This window comes from Macrosteles quadrilineatus, unplaced genomic scaffold, assembly GCF_028750875.1.
Source record: "Macrosteles quadrilineatus isolate MER2022 unplaced genomic scaffold, UCM_ALF_1.0 Scaffold_19__1_contigs__length_3004403, whole genome shotgun sequence".
NCBI lineage: Eukaryota > Metazoa > Arthropoda > Insecta > Hemiptera > Cicadellidae > Macrosteles > Macrosteles quadrilineatus.
Genome location: NW_026542612.1, coordinates 1,147,972 through 1,171,411, shown reverse-complemented (window position 1 = coordinate 1,171,411; position 23,440 = coordinate 1,147,972). Strand labels below are relative to the sequence as shown.

General features: G+C 36.0%; 1 protein-coding gene across 4 annotated transcripts in view; it reads left to right on the top strand.

Moving 5' to 3' along the window:
- The window catches only part of LOC129005277 (uncharacterized), a 111,995-nt gene that overhangs the window by 10,704 nt on the left and 77,851 nt on the right, over positions 1–23,440 (top strand). For all 4 annotated transcript variants that reach the window (XM_054434118.1, XM_054434115.1, XM_054434114.1 and 1 more), the window contains exon 2: positions 1,222–2,843. In XM_054434118.1, the coding sequence (XP_054290093.1) occupies positions 1,222–2,843 (1,622 nt within the window). The remainder of the gene's footprint in view (positions 1–1,221; positions 2,844–23,440) is intronic.

Here is a 23,440-nt window from a genome sequence, read left to right as displayed (position 1 = left end):
CAGATTATGAACAACAGCCATCGTGGTGTACTAAGGTGCCTGATTATGAACAACAGCCATCGTGGTGTACTAAGGTGCCTGATTATGAACAACAGCCATCGTGGTGTACTAAGGTGCCTGATTATGAACAGCTGCCATGGTGTACCGCGATGTGCCAGATTATGAACAACAGCCATTGTGGTGTACTAAGGTGCCTGATTATGAACAGCTGCCATGGTGTACCGATGTGCCAGATTATGAACAACAGCCATTGTGGTGTACCAAGGTGCCTGATTATGAACAGCTGCCATGGTGTACCGATGTGCCAGATTATGAACAACAGCCATTGTGGTGTACTAAGGTGCCTGATTATGAACAGCTGCCATGGTGTATGGTTGTGCCAGAATACGAGTCAGCGGCTCGTGGTGCATCGAGGTGCCAGAATATGAGTCAGCTCCTATGATTGGAACTCCGTCACATTTCATCTGTACATGTGTCTGTAAATGTAAAATAAAGGTGAGATATCAACTAGTTCAACTACTTACTCAAAACACCTGGAAATATCGTGGATATACTTAAAAGTGTAATTAAAACTATCCTCACTCGTCCACGAGGTCCCGAATTTGAATCCCGCCATATCAAATAACCAATGGATTTTATCCAAGTGATAAGATAATGCCGCAACCCAAAGTCTAACCTGAAGTAATATGAATAATCCGGGCTTGCTCTTAGCGTCCTTGAAAAAAACCCAGATGCTTAGTTATAAACAGCTGATATAATGGCGTACCAAGGTGCCTGATTATGATCAGCAGCCGTGGTGTATACTGTTTTATTAAATACAGGGTGTATACAAAATCTCTGGAAAGATTTGTGTACCTATTTGTTTCTTAGATCAAAATAATTTAAAAACATCGCACGAACATGGGTCTAAACTAAAAATGGATTTCTGTCCATTTGTATGTATTTGGTTTTTAGAAATACTGTAAATGTATTACTAAATTTGAACCCATTAACTGATTGATTTCAAACATAGTACATAAGTAGTTTAAGATCAATCTTTGCACAAAGTAACAGATTTATTAATATTACCAATACAAAATGAATTTGATTTAAAACTTCAATCTGGAAATTCGCTAAGTCTGCAGGCTTGCTTCGACGGGGTTGTTATAATTTCTAACATTTTAATGGAATACCTATATTAGAAAAGGTTTTTTTATTGCAAGGTATTGTGTCAATTTGCAGGTGACGCCCGGGTCATTGGCCGCGCAGTACCTGGCTCCTGGAGATACGATTCTGCAGATAGAGAAGATGGACACGAGGCTGCTGCACATCTCCCAGGTAGAGGCTCTGATAATTCAGCCCGGCAAGTGTCTGGACCTGTTGGTGCTCAAGGGTGACTCTCCAAACACATTCCCGCGTACCCCTACTTCACCCAGTCCTCGCTCTACGTACAACAGCGACTCCTCTCCTGGCCATTACCCCACATACAGCAGCGACTCTGGGTCAGCCAGTGGAGGCTCCACGGGGTGCGGCCGTGATCTGCGAAGGCGCAAGCAGCACTACTGGGAGCGCATTAGCAAAGAGGACAGAGACTTTTCGAAAGAAGGGTTCACTAAGTTGGAAAGTGGAGCCAATAGTCCGTTCAAACATAGGCCAGTGTTTGGTAACTGGAGAAGATGCCTGTCCGAAGAAAAGACCTGCCCTAAGTATGAAGACATCTCCTTATCGTACGATTTGGACTCCAGTTCCTACTCAAATAGAATACAAAGTGTTTGGAGCCCCAACCCCGATCGGTCGAGAACGCCGACTTCCGATTTCTGGCCGAGAGACGAAAAACTGAACTTAACTAACGATCGACAAGGAGATATCACGTTTTGGGAATACGATTCTTCAAAAACGCAAATCAGTGAGCCAAAGTCAAGCTTTAACAGAAGTTACAGGAGGCATCACTCTGATTTCAGTCACGGATACTCATCACTTTCCTCGGAATATGCAGCGACTCCGAAATCGGAATTTGACTCAGGTAGAGAATCGCCACTCGATTCTCATCATTTTTTCATGAAGAAACCATCGGACTTTTGGGGAGACCATTATAGAGACGAGCAGAACCGAATCCGACTTAGAGGTGTAACCTCTCCCACAAGTAGTATGGACAGTGTTTGGAAAAACTCCAATGTTGTGTCAAAAACCGAATTCAAAAAGAGTACTTCTGTGAAACAGACATCGTACTCGAGCAAAGAAGGTGCAAAGTCTTTTGAAACGGTTGAACACGTCAACAAAACTAAAGAAACGGAGAAGTCTTCAAAGATTGTGGAAGGTGGAAAAGAAGAAGTGATTGAGAAAACGAAGAAGAACAAAGAGTACATTTTAGCTAACAAAGACGATGTCAACGGCCAACCAATAGAGACGAAGAAGGTGATAAACGATTTCAAAAGTATCGAGAAAGTAATGGACGGTGAAAATGAGTTTTGTAATAAAATCAAAGAGCATAATGAAGAAGTTGTGAACTCGAACACTCCAGTCAACTTCTACGATAACGTTCAGCAGCACGTGGATGCTATTAGCCCCATAGTACAGGCAGCAGAGTGGTGTGATCATAAAACCAAAAGTCACAAGCAGGTGAGCCAAGTGAAAAGCGACGATACCCTCAACATCCCTGATGATAACGTAGACTGCTCGCCGTTCCAGGCAAATGATCAGAGCCAGATGCGATGGACGAGTTCTACTCCTTTATCTGATGGCCATTTTGACGAAGGCTTCATATACGAACAAGAGGAGCCTTTAATGGAAAGTTACTTCGAGGTAGACATTCGTTCACCCATCGAGATGGAGGTGGTCTTTCCTTCAGGAGTGGAGGAAATAAGGTAAGATATAAACAGTATTGCTATATATTGAATTTGTATTGACCGCTGGCATATAGAGTATATTCAGTACTAGGCTATTGGGTATATTTTATGCCCACACGAAAATCTGTAACCACTGCGATGTCAAATTGACGGGTTGGTATTTGGCTGACATTAGCAATTAACAATTAGCATTAAAGGATGCCTTCAGATGTGCAATTTCGTTGCGAACGTTACACTGTGCACAAAGCTAATACTGTACACTTTTTAATCTGTTATTTTACATTCGGATGAAATTAATTTCCGTGATTCCCTATTAATCTCGTTGTTGTAAGGTGACTAATCTTTTATAAATATTTAGAATTAAAACAGATTTTACAAATAAGATGCATTTTTGGCCCATATCGCGTTGCAATGAGGAAGGGCCCTTGCATTTTGGCGAACTAAGACAACGGGACCTCGCTAATTGAAACCGTAGCGATCGTTCAGTTTATGGGTGCGGACGCTTGAAATAACCAGCAACTTTAAAGGCGTGACAACCGTTGACAGATAATAGAGTCGTGTCGTAGATAGTTAAGGTTGAAAACAAGTTGGAATTAGCCCAAAACTAGGAAGCGAGCAGCGAGCGCCCACACAGTGCCCACGAGGGGCTATTTCCGCGCTGGGCGAGTCGGAGTGCATCGCGGTGGTATCGACGAGAACGACAATCAGCCAAACAGGCCTAGTAATTGGCTGCCATTGTCCCGCGGTTTAAGTTATTAATCCCGTTGAACCCGACCTTGCTGTGGACGGACGATCCCAGAAATAGATCTGAACCTTGGCCAAAGTGAAACGCGAGAATGATGTTAGGATTTGAGACATATAGTGGAAACTGCCGGGGTTCTGGAGCAGGAAGTCGACTGTGAAACGAGGTTTAGAACGGTCATTGGAGAGAACCCACGAGCTGCTTATTTGTGCGAAGGTTTCTTCCTTCGATTGGTTTTAGAGTATATCGTGATATATAAAGCAAGTTCCAACTACTAGTCAATTATTTACTCGTATAGTCTACCAACTATTATATTCATAGCTGAAATAGTTACAACAGTTAACTCTAGTACTATGAGATGAGATTGACTTACTGTTATTACTAAAACAAATATCCCTCCAGTAAAAAAAATAAAATAAAAGAAAATTTTGCACAATATTTCTGTACAAGAATAGAGTTTTATTAGAGCTTTATGTCCCATAGTATGCATTCACATTTTCCGCATTACATAAATCCGCACATTTGTACCAAACTATCCAGTGTAAGTAAAAACACTATGCAACAAACAATGACAATACTAAATAATATCGTTGTTTGAAACGTCCGTCATCCTCTCGCGACATAAAATTCTACGTAGATTTATTTCTTCGGGTAACTTCGGGTTGTGTACTTATAACAATTTCGTACAAATTAAGTTTTATTTCTTCGTAAATCAATAAAAGTTAAGTTAAAGCAACTTATAATCAATTGGGATAATATGTCTTCTAGCCACAATTTTTATTTTAGCAATCAATATGTTTGTTGTAAAATAATCGCACAGATTTACTGGTATACATATCCGAGTGTTTCCATGATTGTGAGATTAATAGCAACAGCCTATCACAATTAATATTGTAGAATGTAGAGTAGTTGTTTGTTTTACCATTGACTACACCTTTACACATTGGTTGTGATGCAAACAAAACAAAATTAAAATTGCATTCAATTAATACAAAATTGTAGGAAACATCGCCCAGTTCATAACAATCGTCAGAGTATTTTGTTATAAACTACATCGTGTCACAAAAAAAAAAAAAAACTGAACAATTTTATTTAATTATAAAAAGTTTATTAACAATCACACGATAAACTAATTACATTTTAACTGACACAAATATTCATGTTTGACATCATATGTGTTAATGGTTTTCAACATGGTTGCCATTGTTGGCAAAAATATAGTCAATACGGCTGTCCAATTCACCGCACACTCTATGTAGTCCAGGCAACGAAAGGATATAGAGGGAAATTTTTGGAACACAATTTCTGACTTCGTAACTTTGTTTAGTATAGTTAGGAGGTTAACATACCAAAAGTCCCCGCCTCTAGCCCTTGTGCTGTGGGGGAGGGGGGGGCTTGAAGGTACCATTTTTCGGTTTTTTGCTGATATCTCGGAAACCATGCGTCCAAGCGAAATTATGCTAATATACAAAATGAAAGCTTATTAAATTTCCAGCAAGTTTGTAATTTACCAATTTTTGGTATCTTGTATAGTTTTCGTGTTATTTGCTATCAAAAGTTAGTAAATTTGGAAAAATACATTTTTTTCTCATGTTTTTTGTTCTTTTTGACAAGTTGCCTCTCAAACTATGCACCCAAAAAATAAATGCTGGGCATAGGGTTGTAGAGAATTAAATTCCCTTCAATAATATATATGACTTTACTAGTTTACCTTCTTCCGTTCAGTTTTAAAGCAAATTAACTGTCAGTATAAAAAAATTAAATTTAATTAAAATTTAAGAAAATTAAAAACTAGTGTTGAGCAAGGAATTTAAGTCTTGCAACAGCTGTTGACTACTTAATATATTTTAATTTATCACCTTACATTACTAATTGGTTGGAACATTCACTATCAAGTAGATAAGGTGAGTGATGGGCGTCTAAAAATGGCACCGATACCCTATAGAAAATATATACTTGTGGGCTGCCTAACCAGCTTCCTCACACTTGATGATCTAGCTAGACTATTGTAATGGGAAAATATGGTGTTATAACCATGGTAATGCATATAAAAGTGTATATATGACACTGGAAACCAATCACAACCATTAAATTTAAACAAAGATAAATTACATATTTGAATGAATTAATATAAAAAATTACATCAGTAAGTAGCCTACTATTCTATCCCTTGCTATCTTAGTTTAATAAGGACTACCATCCTCATCATTTTTATACTTTTTTTCATAGGTATACTGTTTTTCTTCATATTCTTAGTCATCTTTCACAGGGACAACATTTTGACATTTTTGGCATACTTATTTTAGGCTTGCTTTTTTGCTACCTGATTTTGCACGAGTACAGTTTTATGTGCATAGGCAGAAAACAGTTTTGAGGATATCCTTCAGTGTAGTTTCATGCTGAGTGTACTCTGTTACTACAGAGTTTTTATTATTCTTTTCCACTCTTACATAAGAGAAGGCAGGTTATTTCCCAGCCACAGCTGAACCTTTTGGAATGTACATGATAGGAAACGATGTTTGAAAGCACCATCAGTCGGAGGAAGACAAGAGATATTAGGCTTGATGGAGACTATCGATTTAAAAATTGACTTTTACCTGTATAGATTGAAGTTGAAGTGCACGATACCTCTCTCGCTGAAGCCCATATCAAATCAAGATGTACATTTTCCCTACCTTTTGTATTTGGGTGGTGTTGGAGAGGGGGCGTGAAAGACAGATGATGCATTTTGGGCCACTGGGGAATTCAGATACAACTTCGCATAAGCAACCTTGCTTTTTTCAAATGCTGAAGATTTTTGGTCACATCCAGTAGAATCGCGTTCAAAATATCATCTAATCCTTGTTTAGATAGTTTATGGTGCCAGAAAAAGAGGTCCCTTACATTCTTTCCTAGAGAATAAGAGGATAAAAACGATTATGAGGATTGTAGTCCTTTCCAAACTAAGATAGCAAGGCTGAATTGATTCAATAGTAGGCTAAGGCTACTCACTAATGTAATGTTTTATGTTAATTCCTACTTAAACATGTCAATTGTCTTGGTTTCAATTTTATGGTTGTGATTGGTTTCCAGTGTCATATAGACACTCTTATATGCATTAACATGGTTATAACACCATATTTTCCCATTACAATAGTCTAGCTAGATCATCAAGTGTGAGGAAGCTGGTTAGGCAGCCCATAAGTATATATTTTCTATAGGGTATCTGTGCTATTTTTAGACGCCCTCACTTACCTTAGCTACATGATAGTGAATATACCAACCAATTAGTTGACTTTGTAAGGTGATAAACTGAAATATTAAGTAGTCAACAGCTGTTGCAAGACTTCAAATTCCTTGCTCAACACTAGATTTTAATTTTCTTAAATTTTAATTAAATTTAATTTTTTTATACTGACGGTTAATTTGCTTTAAAATCTGAACGGAAGGAGGTAAACTAGTAAAGTCATATATATTATTGAAGGGAATTTAATTCTGTACAACCCTATGCCCAGCATTTATTTTTTGGGTGCATAGTTTGAGAGGCAACTTGTCAAAAAGAACAAAAAACATGAGAAAAAAATGTATTTTTCCAAATTTACTAACTTTTGATAGCAAATAACACGAAAACTATACAAGATATCAAAAATTGGTAAATTACAAACTTGCTGGAAATTTAATAAGCTTTCATTTTGTATATTAGCATAATTTCGCTTGGACGCATGGTTTCCGAGATATCAGCAAAAAACCGAAAAATGGTACCTTCAAGCCCCCCCCCTCCCCCACAGCACAAGGGCTAGAGGCGGGGACTTTTGGTATGTTAACCTCCTAACTATACTAAACAAAGTTACGAAGTCAGAAATTGTGTTCCAAACATTTCCCTCTATACCCTTTTTTTTAGCATTCGTTGCCTGGACTAATGGCGCATTTCGTCAGTAAAGGCTGCATTTATTCTTTGCCTCAATTCTCGGACATCGGAGACTTATGTCAGTCTGTCACAGACAACAGAAACCATGAAAACATTAAAGTATTATATTGTCTGTGCTTCTGTCTTATAAACTTGGTCCTTGATGAAACCCCAGACGAAAAAATCACAGGGTGTTAGGTCTAGGGACCGTGGGTTAATTGTTGTACGTTTTCCATCAATTCATTTTGGATTTTAGGCCTACCATTACCTTATAAATGTTGTAAGCTTCCAGTTAACATAAATTTGTCATACCATGCTCGAATGCTGTTCCGTGATGCGTCTTTTAAATGTTCTTTGCACTGCAATATCTGACTTACTTTGAATGTACCACTCAATGCATTGCGCTTTCTCTCGTGCGTTCATGGTGCCTGCTTGATGACAGGGCAATGTTTTGAACTTTCAAGTTTCAAGCGACAACAATGAATCAGCTGATAGTTACAATTGATATTGAACAAAACTTTATGAGCTCAGTTATCATATGATCACCTTCAAAATAGACTAGGTATGCCTGGACGTATTATATAACAATTTAAAATTGTTAAGTTTTTTTGGGGACACGGTGTATTTTTCCTAACTAAATTTGTGTTTCACATTCATACATTCCTTACGGTTCTTTACAGTGGCCGTTGTAAGTTTTACCGCTACGAAAATACTCTTTCAAGAGATGTTGGCAAAGAGGCGCTCTGCTCTTTGAAGGTGAATAAAACTAGCCATATTTCCAATGCTACTGTCGTAATAAGACTCCATGTAATGGTCGACGGACTCTCCGTGAATGAGGAAGTCTCAGGTTCGAGTCTGGGAGAGGCCAGCGCAAAATAACACTCGGAGGTCGGCCAACGGGGGTTGTCGAACTGGACGCTAAATCTGGCGGACGACAGGTTCACTGCCAGCTACCAGCCGTTACTTTACATTTCACTACACCATGGGGTTGAGATGTGATCAATTGGAGGGGTACATTATATTATAAAAAAATTACAATTAGAAATTACTATCAAGACGGGTAGTAAAATATTTCATGGGCTTTTGGAAATCGGCAGCTGAAGAGGGAGGGATATGTAGTTGTTGTGATGAAAATGTCCAAAATATATTGTTAAATACTATCTTAGCACAATACTATCTAAGGAAAATGTTGTTAGCGAATTTCCCTATAGGGAAGTAGTTATTACCGTAGGTGGCACGGTAAGACCTAGACCCGGGACCGATTTACTTTTTCATTTTGATGTCCCCAGAGGCCAAAAACACCATTCGTTCAAATTTTTATATATTGTATATATATATAGACTTAGATATATACGTCCGTGAACGCGATAACTTGAGTAATTTTTGTCCGATTTTGATGAAATTTGGTTTAAAGGTGTAAAGCGGGATAAACTTGAATGAGTCCGCGAACCAGCATGATCGGACTATGGGAACGGGGCTTTACCGGGGGGTTTTATGGGGTAAAAATTGGTTTTTCTCACTTTTGAACCTCAAAACACAAAATTTCCCCATTTCACTTTAGACCCTTTTAAAGAGCTTAAAAAAATAAATAATTTAGTATATAAAAGTATTTTTGTTCGGTTATTAGTAACGGAGAAAATTTAAATAATTGTAAATTTAAAATTCCCATGTTATTCTTATGGAGAATATTGTCAAATGTTGTAATTTGCTTGTTTATGGATATATTTTGATCAAACTTGGCAAATTTATTTATTTTGTACTAAGCTATCAATATTTTACTAAAAAACACACTTTATTAGTTTCCTTGTAGCAGCAAACCTAGGTACTCGTTAAACCTAATGTTATTAAAATATATTTAATTGAAAATCAATTCAGACAAATGGAAATTCGCTTAGTCGACAGGTTTGCTGCGGCGGGGGTATTTTATATCTATCATAGAGGTAGCGGGGGCTGTTATTATTGTCTTACACTTTTTTGGGTTTTGTTAACCAAGCAATGCAATTAATGGAATAAAATTAGACAGAAACAAGACAATTTAACATGTAGCATCTAAGGTTTATCTAAGGTTTGGTAAAGTATCTCACTATGACATTGACACACCTTGGTACATTGTTATAAATTAACGATTTATATAGTAATCGTCATAACCTTTAGGGAAAGCTGCTTAAACCATTCACTGCCGTGCAAGGAAACGTGTAAGAAATGAGTTTTATTATTTACTAGTGGCTTGTAGGGGCAAAGCCCATAAAACCCCTCAAATAGGCCACAATGTACGTAAAATGCAGGTATCTAATAAAGAAATTATCTACGTGTGAGAACATCTTTAAAAGTGCATATAGCACAATGTGAAATCACTATGGAAGAAGTTTTTGATCACCTTTCTGAAAATAAAGATATGTCAATTGGTTTGCCTTTGGTTAAATTGAAGACATTGGCAATTTAATCTGCAAACGTGTTCTCTACAAATTCAATGTTATCTACGAATCTACGCTCCAATTTATAATTTCCCTCTTGTGCAACAATTTCTCTTGTGCTAACATAATATAGCAAACATAAAGTGCTTTGTCTTAAAAATAAATAATAACAGTCTTTTTCGTATCCTTGAAATCAATAAAAGTTATATTAAATCACAGGCTATCTTCAATGTGGAAAACATATAATCCTATCCTATACTCTTATATGAGCAAGGTTTGATTATTTGTATGGATGCTTGCATGCTTGTTTGCACTCGAAAACTGCTTCGACGATTACCTTCAAATGTTGTAAATATTTTATTTCTACCCTAAAAACGCGTTTATTGGAGTTAAAACTGCCAACAAAAATCTAATTGCGTAAAAAATGAAATTGAAAGTAAAAAATTGTTTACATTTGGATGCCAATTAACTATCTTAGTTGAACAAAATAACAATGAAAAAGTAAACAAAAGACTTGTACCATGTTTTTATACAAGCCATCCACAGTCTATTAGCAAATTACAAAATACTATTGAGCAAAGATTACAATGAAGATTACTTGATATAGGGGAAAATAGTTCCGATCAAATACTAATTATTTTACTTGACTCTCTCCTACCAAAACTTAAGCCCCGAGGTACTGAGCCAATTGTTAGCAAACGTTGATTTAGAAATGAATATTTAATAATATTATATTCATTTTTGAGTGGAGCGAGCGAAGTGAGGGAAGTGGACGAAGCACTTATACCACACTCCTGCTTTTGTTTTACAAAATAAAACTTCTCCTGAACGGCTAAAGCATTCGCGTGAAATTTAGCACAATCATAGTAACCAACTATGGGAAGGTATAAATCTGAAATAATACAAATCGGACTGAAGGTATTTTCCCTACACGAATTTGTTGGATCCATTCGTGGATCCAAATGAGTCTTTTGTTGGAGGAAATATCATCCCAACCTTTTTTTTTAATTAAACACATGTATATTATAGTTTTCATATTTTATTATTGGACGAAATGTCTATAAACACTGTTTAAAGTCAATGTAATAGCAAACATTTTCACTACAATATTTATGTTTGATTTTAAATTTTTTATCGCATAATATTAAAATATATATTTGGATAATTTCACTGTTGGCCAAAAAATATCTTTTGTTACTTGAAGGTTATTGAACTTTTCTGGGGAGAAATCAGTAAACTACTCTAATTATTTTGTTTGGTAAAATAATAAACAAGTAAATATCACACCTAAAATCCATAATCGCTTACAATTCGTCTAGGGAAGTAATCTTTCAGTGCATCGGAGTGGAAATGATAGAAATATTATATATTGCATGTCCTGTAAACGGTCGTCAAACTCCATGATGATGGCAGCAGGAGCAGCCAACCTGTCCCACCCGAGTGGTACTGGGACAAGTTGTCCAGCGCTGCAAAACAGGTCAATTTTAACCCTGGGGTTGTCCATCACCCTTGTACTCGCTGGTCCAAGACCAAGGGATCGCACCGGTACATTATTGTTTGAACTGCAGCCAATCGGCGACCAAAGAGCACATTAAGTAGGCATAAACATTGTTACAATTGCTACTTCATGTTGCATTCCACAATTTATTTTTGTTCTTCCCGAATGAGAGCGAGTTTAAAATAAAACAACAAACGGTTCGACACGCCACATAACCTATTTAAAGACGAGAATTCAATATTTGTCGGACAGAAATAAAGAGTCGTGATTCAAGAGAAGGTATAGGAACAGCAGCGTCTAAAACCATCAGCTATCTGAACATTAACCCAAATATCTTGCCTCAGATTGACGTGTGAGGCCTACATTTGTGGCAAGTCATTGTTAAATCTCATACAATCCCTGAGTTGTTAAATATAGTGTTATCTTTCCCATTCTCTGATACTAAATTCAATTAAATTTCTTCTAATTTATCTTTAATCAAAACATTCATAAATACAATCAAAATAGTAGATACTTGTATATTGATATTGATCTTGCATGCGACTCTTTTCCCAGTCATAAGCTTGTATCGGTGATGGCTACATTTGGATTAGTCAACATTGTTAAAGGGTACACTCGCGAAGTCAAAGACTCGCGCAGTTTAATAGACCATATATTTACAAATGACATTAATACTGATTCATCAACAATAATTACAGGCCTTTCCGATCATTACGCCCAGTCGGCAACGTTTCACTTCAATTCCACCCAGCCTTTACCTACAGCTCATTACAAATATTCAAGGACTTACTCTAATGCAAACGTAAAATTATTTGAACATCTGATTTCAAAGGAAAACTGGGATGACGTCTATGGTGCTGCGGACTTAAACATAAAATTTGAGAGATTCGTAGGCAAGATAATTTATGCTTTTGATGTTGCATTACCGAAAAAGATTAAAAAGGTACAAAAGAACAGAGTCAATAAGATACATCTTACAGATGAAGTTCTCAAACTGAAAAATCAACTCCTTAATCTCTACAGTGACGTAAAAAATTTAGAGTCATCTCATTACTTAAGCTCATATTATAGAGAACTAAAGGGCCAATACAGACGAATGATCCAGGATATCAAGTAAAAAAATAGCTTACAGAAAATAGAGACCTCTGACAACAAAACAAAAGCTATTTGGGATATTATAAAAACAAAAAAAAACATTCAAAAAACGAGTTCAAACAAAAATTAGTTCTAGAGCGTGACAACGGTGAGAAAATCATAAACCCTGACACCATCTGTAATGAATTTTCTTACTTTTTCTCTAACGTTGGAGCGAATGTTAAAACATCCATAAGCCAAGGAAACATTACTGATAACATTAGGGAATGTGTAGATTCACTTTTTCTGTATCCGGTAACAGTAGAAGAAGTTCGCACTATTGTAAAAAGTTTAAAGAACAAAAAAAGTTCAGGCTCCGATGAAATATCTCCTGTGATGCTGAAAAAAGTTTCAAACTATTTGCTCCATCCATTGTGTCACCTCATTAACTTCTCATTTAGCTGTGGAACTTTTCCTGAGCGTCTGAAGGAGTCGGTTGTTAGACCCATATTTAAAAAAGGGAATCCCAAGGCTTGCAATAGCTATAGACCAAAATCAATTGTTTCCGTATTCTCTAAGGTCTTCGAGAAAGCCATGAACTTGAGGCTCTGTAAGTTTCTAGAAAATAATAAAATCATAACCTCTAAACAACATGGTTTTTGAAAGGAAGGTCCACTCTGACTGCTATGTTTGACCTAATAAACAGAGTTGTAAGAGGGCTTGATTCAAGAAACTATTCAGCAGGAATATTTTTTGACCTGAGAAAGGCTTTTGATACAGTCAATCATAACATACTACTGCAAAGAATGGATAAAGTAGGAATAAGAGGAGTAGCCTTAAGTTGGATTGCTTCCTACCTGTGTGGCAGAACACAGTACGTAGAGATCCAGGCAGTAGACCAGACTGGGTTCATTCGTCCCTACTCCTCTGTTAAGACCACCATTCTGAGAGGAGTGCCCCAGGGCTCTGTTTTAGGACCTACCCTTTTCCTCCTCTTTATCAACACCCTCCCATCATGCACTTCGACCGCCACACCCACACTATTTGCTGATGATACCTCACTCTCCATTTCAGATCGCGATATCAAGAGTTTAGAGCTTAATGGTTTCAGTCTTCTGTTAGATGACACACCAGTTCACCCAACTGACAAAGTTAAGTTTCTGGGACTGACCCTGGATGAAAATCTAAATTTCCAACATCATATCAAACAGGTCACAGATAAATTGAGTTCTGGAATTTTTGTACTGCGTAGTTTAAAGAACACTGCCAATAATGACGTTCTAATAGCCGTATATTACGGACTCATCTATCCACATTTAGCGTATGTTATACCTATATGGGGTTATGAAAGTACAAAAACCAAATTTCTGTTTAAGTTTCAAAAATGGGCTATAAGAACAATTTTTTCCTTGCCCAAACGCCAATCACGCAGAAAAGTTTTCTCAGATTCTAAAATTCTAACTCTTCCATAGATCTACATTCTTGAAACCCTCATCTTTGTCAAACAAAATCTTTCCCTATTCACAGAGTCAGGAAACCCCCGTATTCACACATATTCACTCCGAAATTCTCACAATTTACCAATCCCTAAACATATTACATCTTTTTTCAAAAAACACTGCCTTTACAATGGAATTAATTTGTATAATAGCCTCCCCCTTTCTTTAAAATTAGAATCAGCCCACTCAAAATTCAAACGATGCATAAAACAACATTTGCTTAAAATCTCGTGTTAGCATCCAGGAGTTCTTGAACCACAGGAATTGGACTGTTGTAAACCCTGGTGTGTTGAGTAAGACGATGTATATATAATTAGTATTAAATATTGTTGTTAAATTTGTTAATCTTATCATTAGCTTAAAACGAAGAAGGAAAGCTGTATTATTTATGTTTGACTTAGCTAATGCAATGTATTGTCAACTTAGCTGAATAAAATGATTTGCTTTGATTTGATTTGATTTGTGCAAAGAAAATCACCGATTACCATGATATTCCGCAAGACATATTGATCTAATAACATTGTTTCTAAGGATTTATTACGAAAATCAATGTTAGGAATTATTCCTACAGACATTGAAAAGCTCACTTAACCAGTGTTTGCTATATATAAATCTACTGTATATTTAACGTTAAGTGGCTACTGGAAATAAAAATACGAGAATCATAAATAGGCCTAGTTAGTTGAATTGACAGGATTAAGTTTCTTTAAATACCAATTACAGTGTTGTTTTATCAGCCTTTAAAGGCCTTTTTTATCGACCCAGAACTCGATCATAAATCTAATGTTTTAGGTTACATGTTATTTGAGCAACACGGTCAATAATAATATTAATAATAATACCGAATTTACTTTGCGACTGAAAAATCGGCAACCTTTAATAATACCTTACAAAATTAATGGACAAATTACTTACACAAATATGGCATTAACGGAATCAAATTTATCTACTTGAGATATAGATAGAAGTAGGCATTTCATTCATCTATAAATGTTTTTGGCAATTTAAAATGTGATTTAGCGATTATTTATTATTATTATTATTATTATTATTTACTGGCCTAAAATAATGATCACATGTCGATTTAGAGAGAAGTGGGGATGCGAAATAAGATGTAGCCATGAAAGCGGGTTTTATAAACGACTAGCTGTTGTACCCGTGCTTCGCAACGGAAAGGACGCTGAAGCGAAAAAAATTGATCTTATATTCTGTTGTATATAAAATAGTTTCACATTCCCCTTTGGTTTCAGGAACACAATTCAATTGAAACTATTAGTTTGACAAATATCTTTCTTTGAGGCTATGCTAACTTATAAGGCTACCTAGTACGAATTATATGAGGCGCTGATGCATTTATGGAAATAATGTACCCATACGATTCAATTTTCAAATGATAAGCTTTCTTAAACATTTATTTCGTTCATAAACGTAAATATAAAGTAAATAAGGAAAAATAATCGCACAACATAAAGCACTGTAGTAAAGCAAAAAAATAAAACAGTTTATATTGATTTCACATATAATTGATATGTTTTACCGTAGCTAATGAGCTTTTTTCAAAGTTCAATCTTTACCTGCAGATCAGTGTGTATATATCACAATAATAAGCAAAAATAAACTAATGGAAAACTTGTATTACCTTTTGTTAGAAAACCTACCACTATTATTGTTTATCAGGGTACAAATTTCACCAATTTAAATATAAAGCAACAACGAAATACATAACAGTAATTATTTTAACTCGTTCCATAGTTCAAAACGTGTATGTATTTGCATTAAATTACATCATTATTTAAAACATCAAGTAAAGAAACATAGTTACGTTACAGATTTTGGATACAAAAGTGAATTGCTCGCATCTTAGTTTTGGGATATTCTCCATTGTCAAATTAAAACAGTGTTGTATACGGAATATACAACTACTAAGGAGATTTCTGTAAATTAAAAAAAGCGAATGTGAAGTAGATGATAGAAGAAAATATAATAAGTACCGGTAGCTACCTCTGGATAGAATAAAAGTAGGTATAGTTGAAATTTTGTTTGTAAATTGAATTAAAACACCAATAAAAGTTAAACATTGAGTCAGTAAAATTTTAAAACTGCACCAGTACATATTTCTTAGTTTTTAAAATCTATTAAAATCCCGATCCAAACATTTGTTTATCAGTTCAAATTTGTAAACATAAAGCTAAAGCTACCATATCAAAGTTATTCGAAAATATTATACATTGTAATGATCCTTCTGTTTCCATGAAAATAAGTATATTTTCATAAATTTTATATTAATCAAACAAACTATTCTCATAATCATAAAACTTTAGAATCTTGGGAGCAGGAGCTGTATCTCTTAACCTCTGCTGTTTGAACTGTCAAATTATAGTATTTACAGCTACCTTCAATTAATAATTTTTACTATTTTACATTCTTCCAAAATGTAAACATTGAAACTTTGGAATCCCATGGGACATAGCCCAAGGGAATTATAATAACAGCAATAGGCCTATATGTTAAACTGGTATAAAAGCTACCTTCATTCAAAATTGTATTTAAATTGGTTCAGTGGTTCTTGCGTTATTAGGTAACAGGCAGACAAACACGCACACACACAATCTCATTTTTATATAGTATAGATTATAGAAGTATATTTACAATTCTTAATATAAACAAAACAATTAGGCACGATTGAAAAACAAAGTGTTTTTGCTATTGAAAACAGAAAGGCTTAAAGGGTTTACAACATAAGTGTACCAGTCTCAGTTTAACGTGATCTTATGTTTACAATCTAGGCTTGAAGGTCCAAGATATTGTTGCATAATTTATCCAACACTTAAATATTTTATATTTAATATTTGACTTAAATTTTTTATGACTTCCACATAAAGCTGGTTAAATAACTAAATCTAACTGAGACTTATTGTCTGACCTCGATGTAAATCACTTTAAGGTCTTGAAATGACAAAAATGTCGTAGTGTGGTTAAAAATGTGTTTTATCGAAAGGGAAATTTCTTTACTGTGAATATATCCTGATTGCAGACCATGTGGGACCAAATATGCCAAGAAAAAGCATAAGTGACTTGGAAATGGAAGATCTTCTTTTACAGTGCAAAAATGTATGGTGAAAGCAAATAGCAAAATTGCAGCCTAAAAGCTTTCTCAGGCCATGCAGGCTGGCCAAACTTCCAGGAAGATCTTGCAAAAGCAATCACTGAATGTCCCTGATACAGTTAGCAACCCCACAGCACAGCTTGTAAAACACACATTTGACAGATATCTACTAATCTCAGTGCGAAAACGCTGAGACAAATTCACCAGTCCAATGGACGTAAAAGGTGTCGTTCTTCTCCTGAAATCGATCTAGCTATCCAGATTATGCTGCCCCTGGAAAGAAACTTCTTGAGACGAAAGAGTGAGATTAACTTAAGAGTGAGACTGGAGTGACTGGACTAACTATTTGTCTTTGAATATTTGATACGTATCTGAGAAGCGTATATTCATATATTATCATACTAATACAGCAAACCCCCTTGGTGCCTGGTCTTTGATGGATCTATATTGGAAGAGAACCGTGATTTTAGAGATAGAGGTTGTCATTCAATATGGTGTTAGTACATACTTGAGGTACCACTTTTTTATTTCATTGTGCTACTTAGTTATGCGTCATGAACACTATTAAGTCTCGCGGGGGCAGTTACAGCAGGAGAGTAAACCACGAATACTTTAACAGAACCGGTATGGAGCATAAACATAAACAAATGACGTTGCTGACCCGAAAATAAACATTACTAGTGGCATATAGGGATGTCAGTCCCTCAAAAGCTCAAATGCAAGAAACCTATTTGTAATATTTAAACAAACTAGGAATCAAATTATTTATTTGTCAAGATGAGATCCCAGTACACCATATCTTTGTGTTAAAAATTATCTTTGTTTGCTTTGGTTGTTGTTATCTATTATATGCAATCCAATGATGTCCTTTACCAAACGACCGTGATGAAACTCAAGGGAAGTAAATAAGTACTATACAAAATGAACAGTTTTATTAACCACATTGAGTAATATTTTATGGTTTTAGGGTTACATTCTCTAGTTGTCGAAGCCAATCACACTAGTAGATAGAGACGCAGTGCTCAGTATTTGTGTTTTATCTCTTTATAAAGAACTTGCCAGAGCTTTTGACCATGAGTTATACACAAAAGAGACCATGAGTACACAGGGCAAAGAGAAACTTCAGTTTTCCTTCAAATGGAATTTAGCTTCCAGATTCACAAGTATTCTTTGGGGTCTTAAGTAAGTGCAATCTCAGTCTATTGTAAAGCATGAGTAATATAACTGGTGTGTATAAGCCTCAAGTACGAGTGGGTCTTGCACTTTAAATGGCAAAGGGTTGAGCACAGACTCTTGCGGAAGGTCATAATCCGTAGTTTACTTACTTTTCCTGCATCGAAAAAATACATTCCATTTGACAGTCGGTATTACGATTTGATTTTTATTGTTGTAAGGTCAGCATTCACTACTTGCCTAAGAATATACTTCGCAAGACATTCGTGTGTGCTCCAGTCTAGACACGAGTCGCTCCAACTAAACTGATCAAGGAACTTGATGGCGCTCACCGTCGATGGCTTCCTCACCTAATCTACGCAGTAATGATCCGCTGAAGGATATCTGTCACTGGTGGCCGATGGTTGGTGTTTGTTTAGCAACAATAGTGGCGATTCTGCTAGTGTCGTCTGCCAGACTCGCCTGGACAACGTATTTATATCGCGAGCTACAACGCCAACTCCAGTGGGAGAAGGGTGGGGTGGTCCCGACTCCCGTCCGCTCAGTAGCTGTAGTCCCGTGGGATAACCCACGTCCCTAAAAACTTAACTTTTTACTAACACTTTCAGTTTCATGTAACGTGACAGTGCAGTGAGCCATCTTGTGAATATTCGGTACGGAACAGTGGTGGAAACACGACACGATGAGTTCGGACGCACCTTGGAGGTGAGTTGGTGCTTGGATAACGGAGTGCATATTGAAAATCACAAATATAGGCTACATTGAGAAAATACCAAAGAACATTAGGGTATTTGCTCTCTGCAGACGTAGGGGGGTCCTTATACACGTAGGAATTGAAATTGGAATCTTCTCTTGACAAAATATAAATGATAACATTCATTGTTTTATCGAGTGCTAATATTTATTACAAATACCCACTTTGTGGGATACTCTTTTCGAATTCGTTATTTTCGCGGATTGGAGCCTCAACATGGTACATAACAAATTGAGCGGTTGAGATAGCGAGATCAGAACAGAGCATAGAGTACAAAGTATATCGTATATACGGCTTATCAAGTGAAATCTATTGGACTTGCTCTGGTAGCAAAGAAGCCGCTGTGTTCACCTGGTAAAAGGTTACATCCCTACGTGTGACAACTAGTCTACTGAAATTCATTACTTTGAACAATACGAATTTCAAATTAACATATTTATATTTTACATAGTTAGTGGATGCGACTACACCTATTTATATTTATTGCTAATGTCTTTCAACCAATGGCAGATTTTGTCCATTATAACATTGTAATGTATTTCGAGTCTAGACATGACTCAGACCATGTAACGTCAGTCAGTAATGCAAGAAGCCAAACCAAACAATCACCACATACACTGCCCAAAACACATACACACAAACACATACACTGTTCAAAACACATACACACATGCGCTCTTACTCACTTGGCAAGGAAAGGAGACCGAGTTAAAATGTCCTTTGGTTTTTTCCCAATGAATGCTATGAGACAACTCAAACTCTGTTCGTTAAAATGAGTCATTGGCGTTTGTTTTTTATGACTTCGACACAAATAGTATATGGAACTGTTATGGATAACGTATTGACAAGTGTCCCGTGGAGTTAGAAATTTCATAATCGAAGAGACGCTGATTAGATTCAACCAGATTCATGCTGAATACCTGTGTACTATCATTGCAAAATTGATTAATTATTCAATTAAAACGTGGCTTGGTCTTGACAAAAAGTATTGTATTAATGGAGGCCATGATAAAAATCAAAGATTGCCTATAACCACCTGTTTTGAAAATCTTTCTAGGTTGTTGTGTCCTTAAAGGAGTTTCTTTTTATCCCTTATTGCTAAATGCAAGTAAATCGCTCGTCCTAATAGTTCAATTCTAAAATGAAAAATAAACATAACTGATAAACTGATAAGGTGAATTGAACGTTATAAGTAAACTCCTTTTCTGGGTTCCTGAAAATTTGGTCATGTACATAGTTTATTGCAATAACCGATTAAGTAATCTAGAATAAGCATTGGACTGTGCAAACTTTGAGCTGGGCTACGTTCTAGAAAACCGCCCACCTCCATTCTCGTCCATAGCATATATTGAAATTTATGCTGTGTTGACAAGTGTGAGTCTTGAGCTGTCAGACCAATCTGGGAACGTGACTTATTGTCGTGCACATCTCTTTAAATGGGGGTTATAACTGACCCAGCTGTTAGTGATCCTTTGGCCATTGCTCTTATGTTTCCAATATTGCTTTATTGGCCCTCGTCTGCAATGCATAAACTAACAACTTTAAATACGTCTGCAATGTATTTAACTATGAGAAACCTTGATGATATAATTACTCATAAATACGTGCAAATACTTTCAGTTGTACCGCAGAATGCATGTAAATCAAAGTGTCAAAACGTTTATAAGAAATTAATTGTCTTACAATTGTATGAATATTAGCCCTTCAGGATTTAAACTATTATTTATTCACATTTCCGTCGTGAACATCAATGCATAAATTAAATCGTTGTGGCGACACCTTATTTTGTATTATTTCACACTATAGGTGTATATTGTTTGTGTACTTATAAAGTTTTATAATGCACATCAATAATAGGATTAATAAGTAGTATGGCACTCCATTACGCTTTATAAGTTAACGTAATTACATACGGAGTTTTTAGATATAGGTATTGAAAAAAGACACACACATACATCTGCCTCGCTTTTTATTAAGTTGTATAGGATAACTCACTCGTAGTTCCCGACGAGGTGCAAGAGACTCCCCTTCTATTTATTGTTATTACATTGCTAGAAAACCTTGATTGGATAATTTCATTGACGTTTGGATACTAATGATTTTCAAGATGAGGCAAAACTGTAAATAAGTAGTTTATACTCCTGTATCCTGTAGCTTACAATTAGCTGCTTAAACGTTGTGTTAGATTTCAACGAAGTAGTGTATTTTGAAAAAAATATGTTTACAACACGGAAAACATAAAATTCAATTGAAGACTTTATAGTTGATTAATTTGTTTGAGTAACAATTTAGTCTCTGAAGGTTATGTTATAAAGAATTGCTTGAAAAATTACAACATTGCAGCGATATCTATTAGTCAATTTGACTAACGCAATTTGAAATATTGAGAGGTTCATAGATTGAGTTCAGATTTGTTTTTAAAACAATGACATTCTAATAAGATATACGTTACCTACTTTTACTAATATGTTTTAGTTCGATCAATTTGTTTCTATTGCCAATGAATTAAAAGGTGTTTCACAGTTTAAGTGATAAAATAGACATTGAATTTAACATATACGCACTGCCTTGACTAGTTCTCAGTGTGTATTGTTACAAGCACAGCACACTACAGTACGTTGTATCGTTGTATTCTGGGTATACTGTAGTTAGTTCCAAGGCTGGTCATCTGGCAGCAGCACCGCCACCATTATTCTAACACCTCGTCCTCATTACTGACTCCCCTCCCCCTCCACCCACAGTCTTTTAATTTATCTCATTGTCTGCTCCACTTTGACTAAATATCTTGTGCTAATTTAATTAAAGTCTGTCTTGGTTTATAAAGACTTTAAAACACCCATTGTAGTTCGAAATGACAGTTTAGATTATATTGAGCTTTGAAGTGGGTCTTGGTTTGGCGTATATTTGGGCATGTTAACGATATAAAGTTTTGATTGGATTTCAAATCCTGGTGTCCTTATGTAAGCCCATGACAAGTGGCGTCTGTTCCATAATCAAGCCCACTTGGGATTGAATCAGCAACCTTTAGATTTAATGGCGAGCACACTACCACACTCGGCTATCCAAACAATTGTTGAGCTGACGTGTGCATGTAAACAAATGTTATAAATTGAATTGTTGTAAATTGTACACTTTTAAATTTATCAACATGGTTTTAATGATAAAAGCTAGTCCAAACAGACTTATCTTAATAAAATAATAGAAAACAATAAGCTGCTTACTACTTTTTTTAATGATATGCGTTTATAGTCAGAGTAGCATATGTATATGCTATCTCGCCAGTCGTCAGCAGATGACGTGATACAACCAACATAACACGTTCTGCGGCCATCACACTAAGTTGTCAGAGTTACACGTGCAGCGTGCAGCGTGCAGCGTGTAGCGTGCAGCGTGTAGCGTGCAGCGTGTAGCGTGCAGCGTGTAGCGTGCAGCGTGTAGCGTGCAGCGTGTAGCGTGCAGCGTGCAGCGTCTTGATATTAGCTGTAATGATATTCAACACCTTCGCTGAGTTGTGCAACAGGATAATGAACAGCTGTAGTGGGAACACCATTAAATAGAACTACGCCATCAACGTAACAACTAGCGACACTTAGAATTATCGCCGCTCTTTTCAAATTTACTATCGGAAAGAACAGTTGTAATTTCCTATCGTAAGACAATTCCAAGTACAGTAAAGTACTATCAATTCTATGGCAAATCTTTAATATAGACAGCTATGTACAGCATAAATAAAGTCTGTCTCTCACAAATAAAATACAGTATTTGGCAGAAACTAACACGGGTAAATACAATATCTATTTGTGAGAAGGAACACCGCACAAATAATACGGTATGCACTCAATGTTTTGGCAATAGAGGATTGTGATTTTTTTAGAGGTCATCTTAGAAATGTTATTAATTTTTTTACTAGGTGTACAATGCAGTTGTCTGCTTGCAATATTGAGCGGAGCTAGCATATTAATCAAATACTTTTCTAAAGTCAGTGCTACATTTGTTTTTCGTAAATGAGATATATACTTCAATGGTGCGTCAGCCTATTCCAGCGAACCTAATTATTGGTTATTTATTTTGTAGTAAATTATGCTCAACGCTATTGATCCGATTGATCTTTCCTTTTTCCGTGTACGGAATTTGTAATGTGCTATTCGTTGACTAACATATGTTGCGACTCTTGTTTACCTTTTTATTGTTATCTCGCAAATAATGTCATGGTGACCAATTAACCCACCTGTTAAATTTCTAAAAGCTTAAATTCATGTAGGTAAACGTTATTTGGTCCGATTTGTACAATTTCAGATCCATACCTTTCCATGGTTGGTTACTATCACTGTGCTATCACTGTGCTAAATTTCGCGCAGATCGCTTCAGCCGTTCAGGAGGAGTATTTGTAAAACAAAAGCAGGAGTGAAGTATAAGAGTTTAGGTCGCTTCGCTTTGCTCCGCTCAATTAAGTTTCAATTTGAACGCTA